A 14,154-nucleotide genomic window follows, 5' to 3' on the forward strand; every position below is an offset into this window, starting at 1 on the left:
CTGCATGCAGTAGATGGGTAAATAATATATTCTGACAATATCTGGAACATTTTCCATTGTTAGAGTAACTCGTATTGGTCATAGTGTTTGCCTTGTGGTGTTGATATTTGCAAAGAAATAGAGAGGGGGATGATGTCGTTCTGTTACTGAAGTGGTGAACCAAAACCGAATCTGTACTATTTTGCCGTATCGTTTTAAACGATGGGTGGTTTTATTTGTAGGACTTAACACAAAACCTGAGCCAGCCCTCATGAAAACAGGAAATAAAACCAGTGAAGTCCTTGTCACCTTCAACAGCACCGACTTCATTGGTCTCGCCACCTTAGGAGGAATGAATAGAAAGTGAATGGCCGGACTTTTCAGCATAATTCCATCATTTCGGCCTAGCAGGTTTATGCCTTAGGGTGTGCTTTGAAAAAGGACCTGTAAAAATAAACTCCCCACTGGTGTGTTGATCTTTATTTTATAAGCTTTACTGTTCAAGTGATGTTTACCGTTTAATAAGGCATTTTAATGACATGGAATCGGAGACCTCCCTCTGCAGTGGATTTTCTGGGTTAGTGACCCTATTTTTTTTCCAGTAAGTTAAGACTTAAAAGTGTAAAATTTCCTAAGAGTACACCTGAGATGGCCTTCAGTTGGCTCACATAGCACAGTTCAGCTCTTTGTGTCATGAGGACCCGTACATTGTCTTTCTCAAATGTCTTGAGTGTTTTAAGTATTTTTACCAACCACTAGTGATGGACATACTCTTTCCAAAAATTGGTATATTGCAGTTTCCTTTTCCATCTTACTTTGACCTCTACCATTATTAGATCCTCATCATCTACACACTAATATATGTCTTTATATATAGTATGTAATCTATCTTTAAGACTACATGCTATGGGTTGTTGGCCTCACGTTGAGTTTTGCGCAGGTAGACTGGCAGACAACTTTGAAGATTCCGGGTTGAACTTCATTTTGATTCAGGCTCCACAGGAAACAGCTGAAACCAGAATGCCATCTTCTGCATTATTTTATATACATTTTTATTACTCTCTTTTATAGGTAATCAAGGAGTTGCACCTGGTCCTGTAATTGGGCTCCAAGCACCATCCACTGGTCTCCTTGGTGCCCGACCTGGCCTAATCCCACTTCAGCGCCCTCCAGGAATGCCTCCACCTCATTTACAGCGATTTCCTTTGATGCCACCTCGTCCCATGCCACCGCACATGATGCATAGAGGTCCACCGCCAGGCCCCGGGGGCTTTGGAATGCCTCCACCTCATGGAATGAAAGGCCCCTTTCCACCGCATGGCCCCTTTGTTAGGCCTGGGGGAATGCCAGGGCTTGGGGGCCCGGGGCCAGGCCCAGGGGGTCCCGAAGACAGAGACGGGAGGCAGCAACAGCCACAGCCACAGCAGCCGCCACCGCCACAGCCACAGCCACAGCAGCCGCCACCAGCTCAGCAGCCGCCACCGGCTCAGCAGCAACCACAACCGTTTAGAAACGATAACAGGCAGCAGTTCAATTCAGGTAGAGACCAAGAGAGGTTTGGAAGAAGATCTTTTGGAAATAGGGTGGAAAATGACCGGGAACGGTATGGGAACCGTAATGATGATAGAGATAATAGCAATCGTGAAAGGAGAGAGTGGGGAAGAAGGAGCCCTGACCGGGACAGGCACAGAGACTTGGAAGAGAGAAATAGACGCTCTAGTGGGCATCGAGACAGAGAGAGAGATTCTAGAGATAGAGAGTCTCGTAGAGAGAAGGAAGAAAACCGAGGAAAGGAGAAGCCTGAGGTGACAGACAGGGCAGGTGGTAACAAAACCGTTGAACCTCCCAGTAGCCAAGTGGGAGACGTAGACACTGTTTCAGAACTTGATAAGGGGGAGTCTGAGTCTGCAGTTGTAAAATCTTCTGAAGAGTTACCTGCTGAGGCTACCTCATCCGTTGAACCCGAAAAGGATTCTGGCTCAGCAGCAGAGGCTCCTCGTTAGAGACTGGAATTTGTCAAAATGTGACAGTGACGCTTCTGGAGTGTAGAGCTTGAGGTGTACAGATGCTGTATTATATTTGCTCCTGCTATATCACAGCCCCGCAGTAGTTGGTGGGGAATTGTAAGCAATTTGATTGCTTCCCTTCTATTTAAAAATAGCCACAAAATAACAAAAAATACTGAAAATATGAATAAATATTACCCTTTTTGCTGTAACTTTTTAAAAGTTTTGACTTTAAAAAGTTTACAAATCGTAATTAGAAGTGCTCTCTATTTTTTTTTTTTTTAATTTAAGACAAGGTAACGGTGAAAGCTCCTCAAAACAATAGGGATGTTTTTAATAAACTCTATTTTCATAACAAACTTTAATGTGTGCTATTCTTCCTACACTGCATTAAGGTGGAAAAGGATTGTTCACCATCAAAGTTTGAGCTGTTAATACTGTATTGGAGTCTAAATTAGACTTGTTTACTTGATGGAAATAGACATCTTTATGTAGTTACTCTCAAACACTTCATTTGTAATACTTTTTATTTTTAGCATTTCAATCATAAGGTGTAAAGGTTCATGGTTTTAATGTTAATGGAAAAGCTTGTTAGTTTCGCAGTTCAATCAAGGATTTCTTTTTTGCCATTGGCTTTGTGGTAAATGTTGCCCTAATTAATTTGTAAAGAGAAATTTTGCTGGGGGGAGGAAACTGGATCCCAGAGTACCCGTTTGTACTATAAAATTATCCGATTGCCTGGGTATTACTTATTTAGAAGGTTGAATGTTTTCTTACCATCCCATTAAATTTTTCAAAAGGGTGAGAGAAATCAAGGTTAGATTTGCAACCTAAAAGCTTTTTGTCTTACATGTTTTAAGGACTTAAAAGCAACCTATTGTTTCCTATAATATAGGCTTTGCCTGTTGCCTTTCTTTACCATTTTTTAAACTCCCCTGCTGGGCAGAGGTAGACTGAACTTTTTGTCACATATGAGAACATATAAAGTATTTTCTCTTTTGCTTAAAATTGTTGGGTTTACTAGGAAAAATAGATGTAGGTTATCCAAGAACTATTACATGAAGTCATCCAAAGCCAAATCAAACCTGTGTCTGAAATAGTTCAGAACAGCAGTTCCATAAAACTGCTTTACTCAGTGCCAAGGAAAAGACCACACAATCCAAGTATTTATGGCCTTGTTGAAGCTTTTTTTCCCCCATAAATTACATTTTTAAACTGTCCTCGTTTCATTCAGTGTGTTGAGCAGTAACTTTTTCTTTGCCCTCATCCCCAGGCGAAGCTGCTTTATTACTTTGGTTCTTAAATAGTACTCTGCAGCAAGATCTTTGTTTTGACAGGGAGAATGTATCTAGGACAATGTTCTTGTGTCCCCGACTTTAGAAAATGAGAAAAAAAATCCAGGTTCGTATCTGCACTTAAATGATAAAACTTGTCCTTTGTTTGATGTTGGCCCACGGAGAGGTTTTAAAAAGTCCTAACTGAAACTGCTTCTGGAAAGAAACATACATGTGATCATTTAGTGGTCAGATTTCAGGGATTTAAGAAACCCGTGTTTCCAATTGTAAGTATTGGGATCATCCAATTTGCACATGACAAGCCCCCCCCCGCCAAATACCAAGTGGTAGTGATTACACTTGAGACTTGAAAGGTCACAAGCAGGTCCCTATATTTGAGTCCTATCCCACATATGTACTCCAAATCGCACATTAGTGAAATCTGTTCATATTTTTAAATCCTGACTGATTTTAACCACTTATTCTGAGCATATTCTTTATCACCAATTTTAAAACTCTGAAAGCATTACAAATTGTCCTTTTCCAAATTTGCTTTTCCCCTCCCAAGCGATATCCTACATTTGATTAAGTATATCATATATTTATGGTCAATCAGAACTGTAGCTTCTTTCTGGTTTCTCTATTAGAAATAATGTTCTGCAACTCTCAATAAACGACTGTGCTCCAGAGTCAAATCTGAAATAGGTTAACATTCATTTAAAAGCAGTTTCTCATAGGTACATAGCAAGTACTTACGATAGGAGAACTAGCCTTAAATTTACTAATTTGATGCAGAAATCCTTAGACATAACCCACGTTTAAACATTTCCTTGGTTCCATCTTAAAATGCTATGGTAGATTTCTTTAAATGGCTAATGTGAAAGCAGACTGGCACAGATGGAGCAACTGTTCATGTGTGTATGGAGAGGAATATGTGCCACTGTGGCAGGTAGGTAATTTAATCTTACTGAGTCGAAATGCTAAGGAGCTAATCAGAGAAACCATCTTAATTTCCCTGAAGCTGACAAAAGATATTTTGTCCAAGATTGAAATTGAGGTTAGTCTTAGCTAAAAGACCGGCTGCTAAAAATTTAAACATCATTTAAAACACTTTGAAAAGTGACCTCTATGAAACGTAATACCTGTCAACCTACTACTAAATCTGTTCTGTTCAAACTCTATGTAGGGGGTATCAAGAGCTAATTTTGAGTTTCAATCTGGATACTTCACTAGGTTCAAAATTCAGTGCCATATGGTATATTTGTTTATTGCGGGCTTGAATGAGAATTGAAGAAATTCAGACAATGAAGTTTAATACCCATATGATTATTAAGCCTGGCAAAATACAGAGATCATTGAAACAGACATTTTAACTGAATAGGAGTTTTATAAAATTATACAAATCTTCCAAGTGATCATAAATCAGTTCTCATTACAGGTACTTAAAGCAATTAAAAAGTCACACAAATTACACTTTTAAAGTTACAGTGTTTAATGTTTATCAAGTGAAATTTCTACAACTAGCAAGATAACATAGGAGTTACTAGGACTCAGATCGCATCCTAGGGAATATTTACTTGGCGATCCCAATGACACCACAAGCCAAACGACTCCCAGCGTTTCCCGTTTGCGTACTTTCTTCATTTCCACCTTTGCCCAAGTCATCTCGTTTCTCGTGGACCTTTAAAAAGTTTTAAGAACATTAACATACTTAGTGCTAGCAAGTAATTACCACCTCTTCCCAACAATACCCAAAAGACTTTTAAGAACCACTTAATGTTAGAAAACACCATGTTAAAATAATTCCTAGCAGGGAAATACGCTAATATTTAATCTAGTAGTAAAAAACAGCAACAACTACTACTCAGAGCTTTCACTTGATGATTCAGATGGAAGTTAACTGTCCATGCTAGGTTTGAGCAGCTATCGCTAAAACCCCAACAACTCTTCTAGGCCACCACGTGCCAATGTTAACCCTCCGTGAGAAATGTTCATGGCCTCAATTACACGTATTCTCTTACAATAAACATTGTTTTGGAGAGAAAAGAAAAGGTGAATTTTAAAAACTCAAAATTGTGCCTAATGAACTAGAAGTCTAAATGATCTTAAAAATATCTCGGGACTATTTAAATAACAGCATTTTCAATTTGGCTCATCTAACACTGATCGATGATTTTTCTGCCTCACAACTACAACTGAAGAAAAGTCAAGGGTCAGCTGTAAAGAAAGGACTACAGGCAACAGAGAGCCTAGACTACTTGGTGTTTGTGAGAACCAGATGCAGCTCCCAGGCAGTCCCTTCCACGTGTTAGACAAGTGACCATAACCTGCAGATGCGAATAAGGAATACTGAGGCCTGTCTCAGATTTTAGACCTAACAAAATGTTCTGTTTAACTACGGGGGGCGGAGGGGGACATTCAATCGTGGCAAGAAAATACGGCCATTTAAAAACCAGACAAAGACGACTTCTGCTTCCACAATACGGATCTAATATGATCAAACGTAACCTACTTTACTACTGCATCTTAGCAGAACAGTGTTCGTAACCAACCTAGATCATTAATTCATCGTCACTGTCATCGATAGGTTAACTGTTTTTCCTAATCTGAACTAAAAGTACAATGTATGTGGATCAGGATCGATAATCATGAAATTGTGAGAAGATACAGGACTGTTGGAAAAAACTGTACGCATATCCTATTATATGAAAACTCACCACCATCGTGCGGCCAATGATGGAATGGTCTCCTGAGAGTGCAATCAGAGAATCTTCCATAGACACGTTGGCCACACCGTCCTTGCCAGCAGTTACGTTGCCAAGGTCTCCAACATGCCTAACATTGAAAAAGCGTCAGGGATTAGGACTGATTTCCATTTACCTTACCATCAGGCTAGTTTGTGAGCTGAATTAAAAACTGAGTCGGATACATAAGGATGGACAAAGAGGTGGATACAATATGTATCAAATAGGACCCACTTTTTCAGAATGACAAAATTTTGGAACATACAAACCAGAAACAACTTGACATTCTAGACCCATTGCTCTTCAAAGCTTCAAATCTACAAAGTAATACTCTGGGAAGAATCGTGGGATGGGGGCACATCTAGAATTTCAGTGGTAAAGTACCAAAGGGTAAATTCTGAGTTATGCCTGTTACTTCTTGGCATGGCTAAGAAAGCTATGCCCCAGGCCTGTTATAAAAATAAATTACTCCCAGTCCTTAAATTTAGTATTTTCCTGAAAGGCTCTCTCAGGAAACACACATACAAATGGACTCACTGAATTTTCAGTAACAATTTTATCTACAAGGCTACCTATGTTTCACAATGATGGTTTATGTTGCTAGTGGTTGACAGTACTGTTATTCATGACATTTCCTGTATTAGTTCCCTTTGGCACTTGTATTAGTTCTATATTCAATAAATGCTACAAAACCAAATCGTCTTAAGTGTCCCCATTTGTCAGTTACCAGCCCAGGGAATAAGCCGCTCCAGCACTTGGGGATACAGGGTTACTTGGGGCGGGGTGGGAGGCATACATACATAGAGGGCCTACCTAGAAGGCAGTGAATTCAAGAGCAGAGGTGGGGAAGACCACTCAGTTATGTCAGCGTGCAATCTACAAGTACTATACCCGCTCTGACCCGACAAGCCAGTGCCATACTTTTGAGAAGAGTTAAGCACTTTGTCACTCACCTCTCTTCATCTTTTGGCCCACCGTGTTTTTTGGATAGAGGATTAAAGTGAGGGCCTGCACTGGTACAGCCTATTTGCCAAAAGCAAAAACAAAAAGGTAGCTAAATTATGAATCCGAATTCCAAAATAAATTCTTAAAACAAACTGGTCATTACTAAAACCTCAAACAGAAAATACTGACCTACATCATAACTTCTAGGTTCATAAAAACAGGAAGCAACACCTTAAGACAAAATAAAATAGGCAAGCAGTAGGGACAAGTTCTAACTAGTGTGTGTGACAGCGGTAAAGGTAATACCCTTCTCTGGGCTTTGATTTCTTCACTGCCCCGTAAAACAAGAGGGCCAAGACTTGATCTTCATGGTTCTTCTATCATTAAAACCCCAGGATTATGACTGTAGTTTATAAGGTAGCATACCTTAACTACAAAAACTCACCTCCCCAGCAACACACTACCAAGGAGCCCTACTGTGGCCTTTACTTGGTACCTGCAGAATATAAAATGGCACCTTCTGTCTAAGGGCCAAGGCTGTTGCCTCACAGAACTCCAGGAGTTGGCATTCAGAATATATTCTGTAAAAATGGCACTCTTGTGCTTCAGGGAAGGCCTTTCTCACAGAACACAACAATGCAGAAAGTGCTTTTGTGACATGGCTCTCTTCCCTCAGCAGGTGACGGAAAGTCTCCATTGTTTACAGCTACTACCCAGCTCCCCCAGGGAGAAGACACACAGGTTACAGGAAGCAGCACAGTAAGTCCAAGCGGCCGGGCACACACCTCCCAAAGCAGAGCCAGGAAAAAAGTAAAGAGCAACCTGAGGAGTTTTAGTAATTGTTGAAATAGATCAAAGCGTGTCATTAAATCACAATTTTTACAGCAACTAAATTACAGAACAGTAAAAACAAATTCCAGCAAGATGAATCAAATTTTCACCATAAAAAGTCTCAACACCCAGTTCAGATTACTCAAATATGGTAGAAGAGGATTAAATGCATTTTAACCCATAAACTTTTGTTAACTTGCTTCTAATTAATGGAACTCAATCCAAAGCATCAAGAGTTTACATTCTTTTTTCATATTTGACTTTACTTCTGTCCCACTAAGACCCCTGCGTCGGCAGCAGGAGCTATTCTTACAGGATGATGCAAATAAATGCAGACCCTGTGCTTGAAGCACCCACCCTCAACCCCAGCTCACAAACACCGCGATCACTATGGCAGTAAGAAAGTAGCCTTTTTGTTTTCTAAAAAAATACTTGAGACTCTTTTATAATCAAGATATGATCATAAAAAGAAACAAAAACCACATCAACTTCTTCCTCTTCCTTTCCACACTTCAAGAGTCCAAAGCCAGTGCTATGGCTCATTTCCCTAAGGTCGACCTTAGTAATCATATTATCTTGACTTTTTTTTTTTTTTTTCCATGTTAAGGGGTAGCTCTACTCAGTACATTTATCTTATTGTGTGAAACAGGTAGGAGTCCCTGGACCAACACAACACCCACCTTGTGTATTATCTCCAAACTGATGGACGTGGAATCCATGCTCGCCTTCAGTCAATCCTCTAATGGTTCCTGATACCACAACAGGCCCATTGCCCTTTAGTCAAAGAAAAGTGCAAGAAGTTTGAGAGAGCAAGTGCTGCTAAACAAAGAAAACAGGTGAATTATCTTTACCAGTCACAGGAAAAGAACACGGGAGTTGAAAGATCTGTGTCCAAATCCCAGGCCCACCCCTTTCTAGCGAGCTATTTAACTGTTCCAGGCCAGGGACCCAACACTAGGGAGATGTGACCTTGTTCTAAGACAGCCCAGGAGCCCTGAAGCCAGCATCACAATTAAATAAAAGAGCCCAGTGGTGCCTGGGTGGCTCAGTGGGTTGAGGATGAGTATCTGACTTCCACTCAGGTCATGATCTTATGGTTCTTGGGTTCAAGCCCCACATCATGCTCGCTGCTGTCAGCTAGGACCCTGCTTCGGATCCTCTGTCCCCCTCTCTCTCTGTCCCTCCCCTGCTTGTTCTCTCTCAAAAATAAACAAACATTAAAATAAATAAAATAGCCCAGAAAAAGCACCTAATCAGAGTGGCAAGTAGAGTGAGCACTTAAATGGTAGATTATAGACTTTGTAGGGATTGACTCCCTTACAGTGAATATGTAACATGAATAAGTTATTTATTTTGTAAATACTTTTGAATATGCTATATCTGCACATGCTGAATAGGTGTATGTATCAAATTTTTAACCCAAATGTCAACACATCATAGCACCTTTTTTTATTCATGCAGACCCTCTTCCATAAAGCAAACGTGCAAATTTGCCTTCAAAAAAAAAAAAAAAAAAGGAAAGAAAGAAAGAAAAAAAAAGAAACAAAACGAAACGACACTAATCATATACAACTAACCTAGGATCCCTGGTTCTCCACTCTCCCCCTAGGTGGGTATTTATCAGTTTCCACCAGAGATATTTTTTTTATTAATAGCCAGAAAATATCCTGTCCCACTGTCCCCGGGGGACTGATTCTGCTCTAACCAAAGGTACTGTCTTCTAAAGTCATTTTAGGCATTCAAACCCAGATAACCTTTCCACTCTGACAGCACAGAGAAAGGGCAATGAAAACACAAAGGCAGAAAAACACATAGGGATCACCACGCAGGCAACAATAATAGGTAACAGTACTATACAGCTACATACAGAAAGAAAGAAAGTTAACTAGTATAGCTACAAAGAGATTTTAGGAACTAAAATAAAACACACACAGAAGTACACATGATGGCGTCTTTGTTTTTAGCTTGGTTTGTTTTTTAATAGTCAGGGCCAACAGTTACAAGAGGTGTTGGCCTTGAACATCTGACTTCCCATTGGATACAAAGCACCGCTCAAAGGAAGTAGTGTGGCAACTGCTGCCCTTCTTTGCTTTTTGAGGACAGATACACTAGAATTTTTCTAAGCATAAGCTTTAATTCTGTAAAAACCAAAATGAGAGTGTTACCCCCCCCCCCAGAATACACGGCGTTACCAAGAGCACAGAGACAAAGGGCAGGGTCTTCCCAGCATCTGCACACGGGTCCTGGGTAAAGGCAGAGCACACGGGAGTAGCTCAGCAGTAAGCTGCCTAGTTACAGCCCTACAGGGGCTGCGCTGTTGTCTTAAATGAGTAAAAACAGGTCAGGGAAGGGAAAGGAATATAAACCAACTGGTCCCGCAGAGTGCTGTCCTGAGCTAACGAAGGCTCAAATTTTTCAAAAGATCTCCAAATTTTTCAAAAAGAAGCCAGGAATCTGGACTTCTGGGTGAAAATTTTAGATTTTTAAAAACTGGAAACTAATCCAAAAATATTTTAAGTTTATTTTTATTTAATTTGACAGAGAGCAAGCAAGGGAGGGGCAGACAAAGAGGGAAACAGAATCCCAAGCAAGCTCTGTGCTGTCAGCAAAGAGCCAAATGAGGGGCTCGAACTCACAAACCATGCTTAACTGACTGAGCCACCCAGATGCCCCACTAATCCAGAATTTTAAACGCTCTCTAAACCAAACAAATATGGTTTATTTCCAATTTAACACACCTGCATATCCGTAGAGCTGTAATGCTCAACTACACAAGGATCTTTTATCAGGTACAAACAGCACCACCAAAATGAAGTTTGGAACTTGAAAAAGGGGAGTCATACATGCAGCTCAGGGAAGGTGCGTAGATTGAGTTACGTATGGATTCACAGCTCGGCTTCTGAATGTAAAGCAGAAGCCATTTCTGCATAGCCAGAGGGAAGGGATCCCTCAGGAGCTGCCCAGATTCTCTAGTATTTTGGCAAAATTACACAAGGAGAGAAGAGGAGCAAAACAAAGTCTGGCAAATGAAAGCAGCAAAATTTAGTCAACTGCCAAAAAGCCTTTTCCAGAAAATTTGCAAACCACTCGAAGGATAAAATTAAACTCCCTTGCATAAATTTCATAAACAGGGACACTTACAAAGATTACTTTTCCTGTCCTCTCACATTTCTGTAAGCCCCTTTAAAGATTAAACCTCATTCATATATTGAATATCATGATTATCAAGCAAAGTACGACAATTTTCCATCAGTTCGTAACCTTGCTAAGATTTGGGAGACAAATCTAAAACATGTGTTTCATAATATAATTAATGAGTATTTCTGTATACTTTATTTTTTGACCATCTCAGTAGGGGGCTTGTTGGTAGAGCAATTTCAAAACCACTTTACAGAAAATTTGGTTAAATCAATGTCCAGACAAGCAAGTTGAGTGACACTCCAGGTCTCCTGACTTCCAACTCCAAAATCCCATCCACTACCCTCTAAAAGTTCTCAAAGCTTGATGCAAATTAGTACTAGTGTAGAAACTAAACCCAGCAATGCTCAGGGGCACCTGGGTGTCTTAGTGGGTTAAGCTTCGGACTCTCAATCTCAGCTCAGGCCATGATCTCACAATTCGTCAGATCCAGCCCTGCATCAAGCTCGCTGCGATGTCAGTGCCAGGCCTGCTTGGGATTCTCTTTCTCTCTCTCTCTGCCCGCCCCCCCCCCCCCCCCCACACTGGTTCTCTCCCTTTGAAAATAAACATTAAAAAAAAAAAAAAAAAAAAAAAAAGCCAACCAGCCATGCTCATATTGCGCCCTGACAGATTTTGATATAATTGATCTGGAATTAGTATCAGTATCACATTTTTTAAAAGCTCCCCAAATGAGTCTACTGTGCACCCAGGGTAAAACATCGCAGGTCTGGAAAACACCCAAGGGAGTAGGTTAGATCTCTGGCTTCTGGAGCTTTGGAGGAGGAAAAGGAGCTTTGCCCAGGGCCATCTTCTTTGACTTTACAGCCAGACCATGACCCAGAGCAAGGGTCAGCAAACTTTTCTGCAAGGGGCCAAGGTTTCTGTCCCCTTAAAATCAAAAACAAACGGAGACCAGCCTTGATAATTCCCTGATCAGACAAAACCAAGTTAGTCATACAAGCAAAAGCTTAATTGGCTTATTTGGCAAGACTAACTTGACACGGGTCATTTCTTATTTATGCCTTGTGGAAATGGTAAGCAAAAGTCAAGCTGTTTCCCAAGGTCAGTATGTGGTAGCCACTAACCAATTTCTTAGCATCTAAGAAAACTGAAATCATAACCCATCACTGCGAAACATAAAGTCACTGCCTTCTCACTACAGAAGATGCTTTATGACAATATATACCCCTCAGCCGCGTTCCATGAATTGGTCTGAGTGCTCCCGGTTCACGACCATCTTTTTGGTGTGTGCACAATAAACTTTCACTAATCAGTACTTCAGGGATTCAATGGTTTTATTTCTTTGTACAGTCGCATGACTCTTGTTTTTTAGGACCCTCTGAACTAACCATATACAAACCACTCTTAGCTCCGGGGCTGTACGAACACCCGCATGGGGACGGGCTGTGCCCACAGGCTGCAAGCTGCAGACCCCTTGAGCGGAAAGGAAACCCCAAAGCGGGGTAACGGATGCGACTATACCCAGGTGGCTCTGCCGCACTCGCCACCACCAACCCCCCCCCCCCGCCCCATTCCCGAACCTCAAGGGCGGCCAGGCCCCGGACTGCGCAACTCCGAATCGGCACGAGCTTCAGGACCCAGAAAACGACCCCGCAAGGAAGGGCCACAGCCTCTGCAAAAACGTCACGTCTCCGCCCCGGCCTACCGACGCGGCGACGCCGGCCCAGGCCCTCGGGGCAGCCGGCCTCCGTCCGCGCTCTCCAAGCACCCCCGGGGCCGCCCGAGGCTCCTTCCCTGCACCCCCGCCCAGGCCTAGCCACGCACCGCCGCCCCTGCCCGGCCCGCCCGGTGACTCAGCACTCGGCCGCCGCACCGCCGCGGGGCAGAGGCCTCGGGCGGCGCGAACCCGCAGACTCCGCGCGGCGGGGGCGTGACGAAGGCGGCTCGAGGCCCGGCGGGCCCGCGCTCCGGGGCACAGGTGAGCGGGCGCGGCCTTCCCGCCGGCCTCCGCCCCAGCCCTTGCCTTCTGTACGAAGTGGATGGTGCCCTCCACCGGGCCCTGGCCCTTCAGCACGCACACGGCCTTCATCTCCATGACTCTCGGGGTCCGGTCCGAGCTTCGAGGGCTCCGAGGACACCAGAGGACGCCGCAGAAGACGCCGACGCAAACCGAGGTGGCCGCGCCGCGCGCTCTTAAAGGCCGAAACTCTGGCTCCGCCCACCCTGGCCCGGAACCAATCGTCCCCCGCGCTCAGCCCGCGCCCCACTCGCTTTGGTACGCGAGTGGCCTGGAACGACCGGGGGCGGGACTAAGGGGCGGCGTGGGGAACCTTGCGTCCCGCGCCGCCGGCTCCCTCCGCCCCGCGGCTCGAAAACGCCCAGAAACATGGAACTGTGGAAAAAATCAGCCATTCCCTTCCAGCCTGTGGATTGCAGTACGCGAACCTGGGGAAATGAGGTATACGTGGCACGCCTTTAATTTCTTAAGTCACTTTGTCTGGAAATGTCATCGGTTATAATGACCTTGTCTCCTCTGTTGCTTGGAAATCGGGATGCGGCAAGCTGGTTGCTTTTTGTGGTTTTCATGTGTGTCTTGTTTCTTGGGTTTCTGAGGGTGTGTAAGGTCGGCGCATCTGAATCCCTGCCCTTGCCTTTTCTTCCCTGCGGTTGTTTTCGTCCTTAGCACACAGAGTTGGCAATCTGGCTAGAGGAACTCTGTGTTCTCTTCACAGTTTTCCTGTTAGACCGAGAAGGCCACAACCGGTGAGAATCCCAAAACGTCAGCTGACTGACTTCTGCACGTCTCTCGTGTTTCGTCCGGCCCTCCTGCCCCAGCGGTCGGGGAGGAGGGCAGAATGGGCACACAATTTATACCTCCAAACGCCGGAATATTGCTTAGTCTTCCAGAAAGATATTCCCAAATTTGTTACGAAATGAGCAAAAACACAAACTACTTGTGTGTGTATGTTATTAAAGGATAAACATATTCACGGTGTGCTCCGAAATGTCTAGAAAGATGGACAGGAGACTCTGGCACCTTTGGGGTGCAAATTTAACTTCTGCTAGGTTCTCGTAGATTTTTTTTTTTTTTTTTTTTTTACAGTGAATGTGAATTTGTTTGCAACGATATGGCTTTGAGAATCCTATCCACCTTCCTCCGCACACACTTTTGCAGGGAGGCTAGTTTGATAGGCCATGGGAAGGGGGCGGCGCCTGGGTGGCTCAGTCTGTTCA

General features: G+C 43.1%; 2 protein-coding genes and 1 long non-coding RNA gene across 5 annotated transcripts in view; 2 read left to right on the forward strand and 1 right to left on the reverse strand.

The window, feature by feature from the left end:
- SCAF4 (SR-related CTD associated factor 4) overlaps positions 1-6,700 on the forward strand; it is a 64,670-nt gene extending 57,970 nt beyond the window's left edge. For all 3 annotated transcript variants that reach the window (XM_053903141.1, XM_053903143.1, XM_053903142.1), the window contains exon 20: positions 1,051-6,700. In XM_053903141.1, coding sequence (XP_053759116.1) covers positions 1,051-1,982 — 932 coding nt within the window. In that variant the 3' untranslated portion in view covers positions 1,983-6,700. The remainder of the gene's footprint in view (positions 1-1,050) is intronic.
- Positions 4,728-13,106, reverse strand: SOD1 (superoxide dismutase 1). The gene is made up of 5 exons (XM_019420175.2): positions 12,944-13,106; positions 8,460-8,553; positions 6,957-7,026; positions 5,977-6,094; positions 4,728-4,940 (listed from the first exon to the last, which is right to left on the reverse strand). The coding sequence occupies exons 1-5, from the start codon at positions 13,013-13,015 to the stop codon at positions 4,833-4,835; spliced, it is 462 nt and encodes a 153-aa protein (XP_019275720.1). The 5' UTR covers positions 13,016-13,106; the 3' UTR covers positions 4,728-4,832.
- Positions 13,107-13,222: 116 nt separating this feature from the next.
- LOC109249685 (uncharacterized) overlaps positions 13,223-14,154 on the forward strand; it is a 73,940-nt gene continuing 73,008 nt past the window's right edge. The window contains exon 1 of the long non-coding RNA XR_008422425.1: positions 13,223-13,378. This is a non-coding gene — a long non-coding RNA (uncharacterized LOC109249685). The remainder of the gene's footprint in view (positions 13,379-14,154) is intronic.

This window comes from Panthera pardus, unplaced genomic scaffold, assembly GCF_024362965.1.
Source record: "Panthera pardus isolate Hobbes unplaced genomic scaffold, ASM2436296v1 HiC_scaffold_16, whole genome shotgun sequence".
In the NCBI taxonomy this organism is placed as follows: Eukaryota; Metazoa; Chordata; class Mammalia; order Carnivora; family Felidae; genus Panthera; species Panthera pardus.

Excerpts from the sequence above, each read along its gene's own strand:
- SOD1 (XM_019420175.2), bottom strand. The coding sequence starts at position 13,015 with ATGGAGATGAAGGCCGTGTGCGTGCTGAAGGGCCAGGGCCCGGTGGAG. Across the intron at positions 6,095-6,956 it reads GGGCCAAAAGATGAAGAGAG|GCATGTTGGAGACCTTGGCA; the intron begins GTGAGTGACAAA and ends TTTCAATGTTAG. Across the intron at positions 4,941-5,976 it reads TCATTGGCCGCACGATGGTG|GTCCACGAGAAACGAGATGA; the intron begins GTGAGTTTTCAT and ends AACTTTTTAAAG.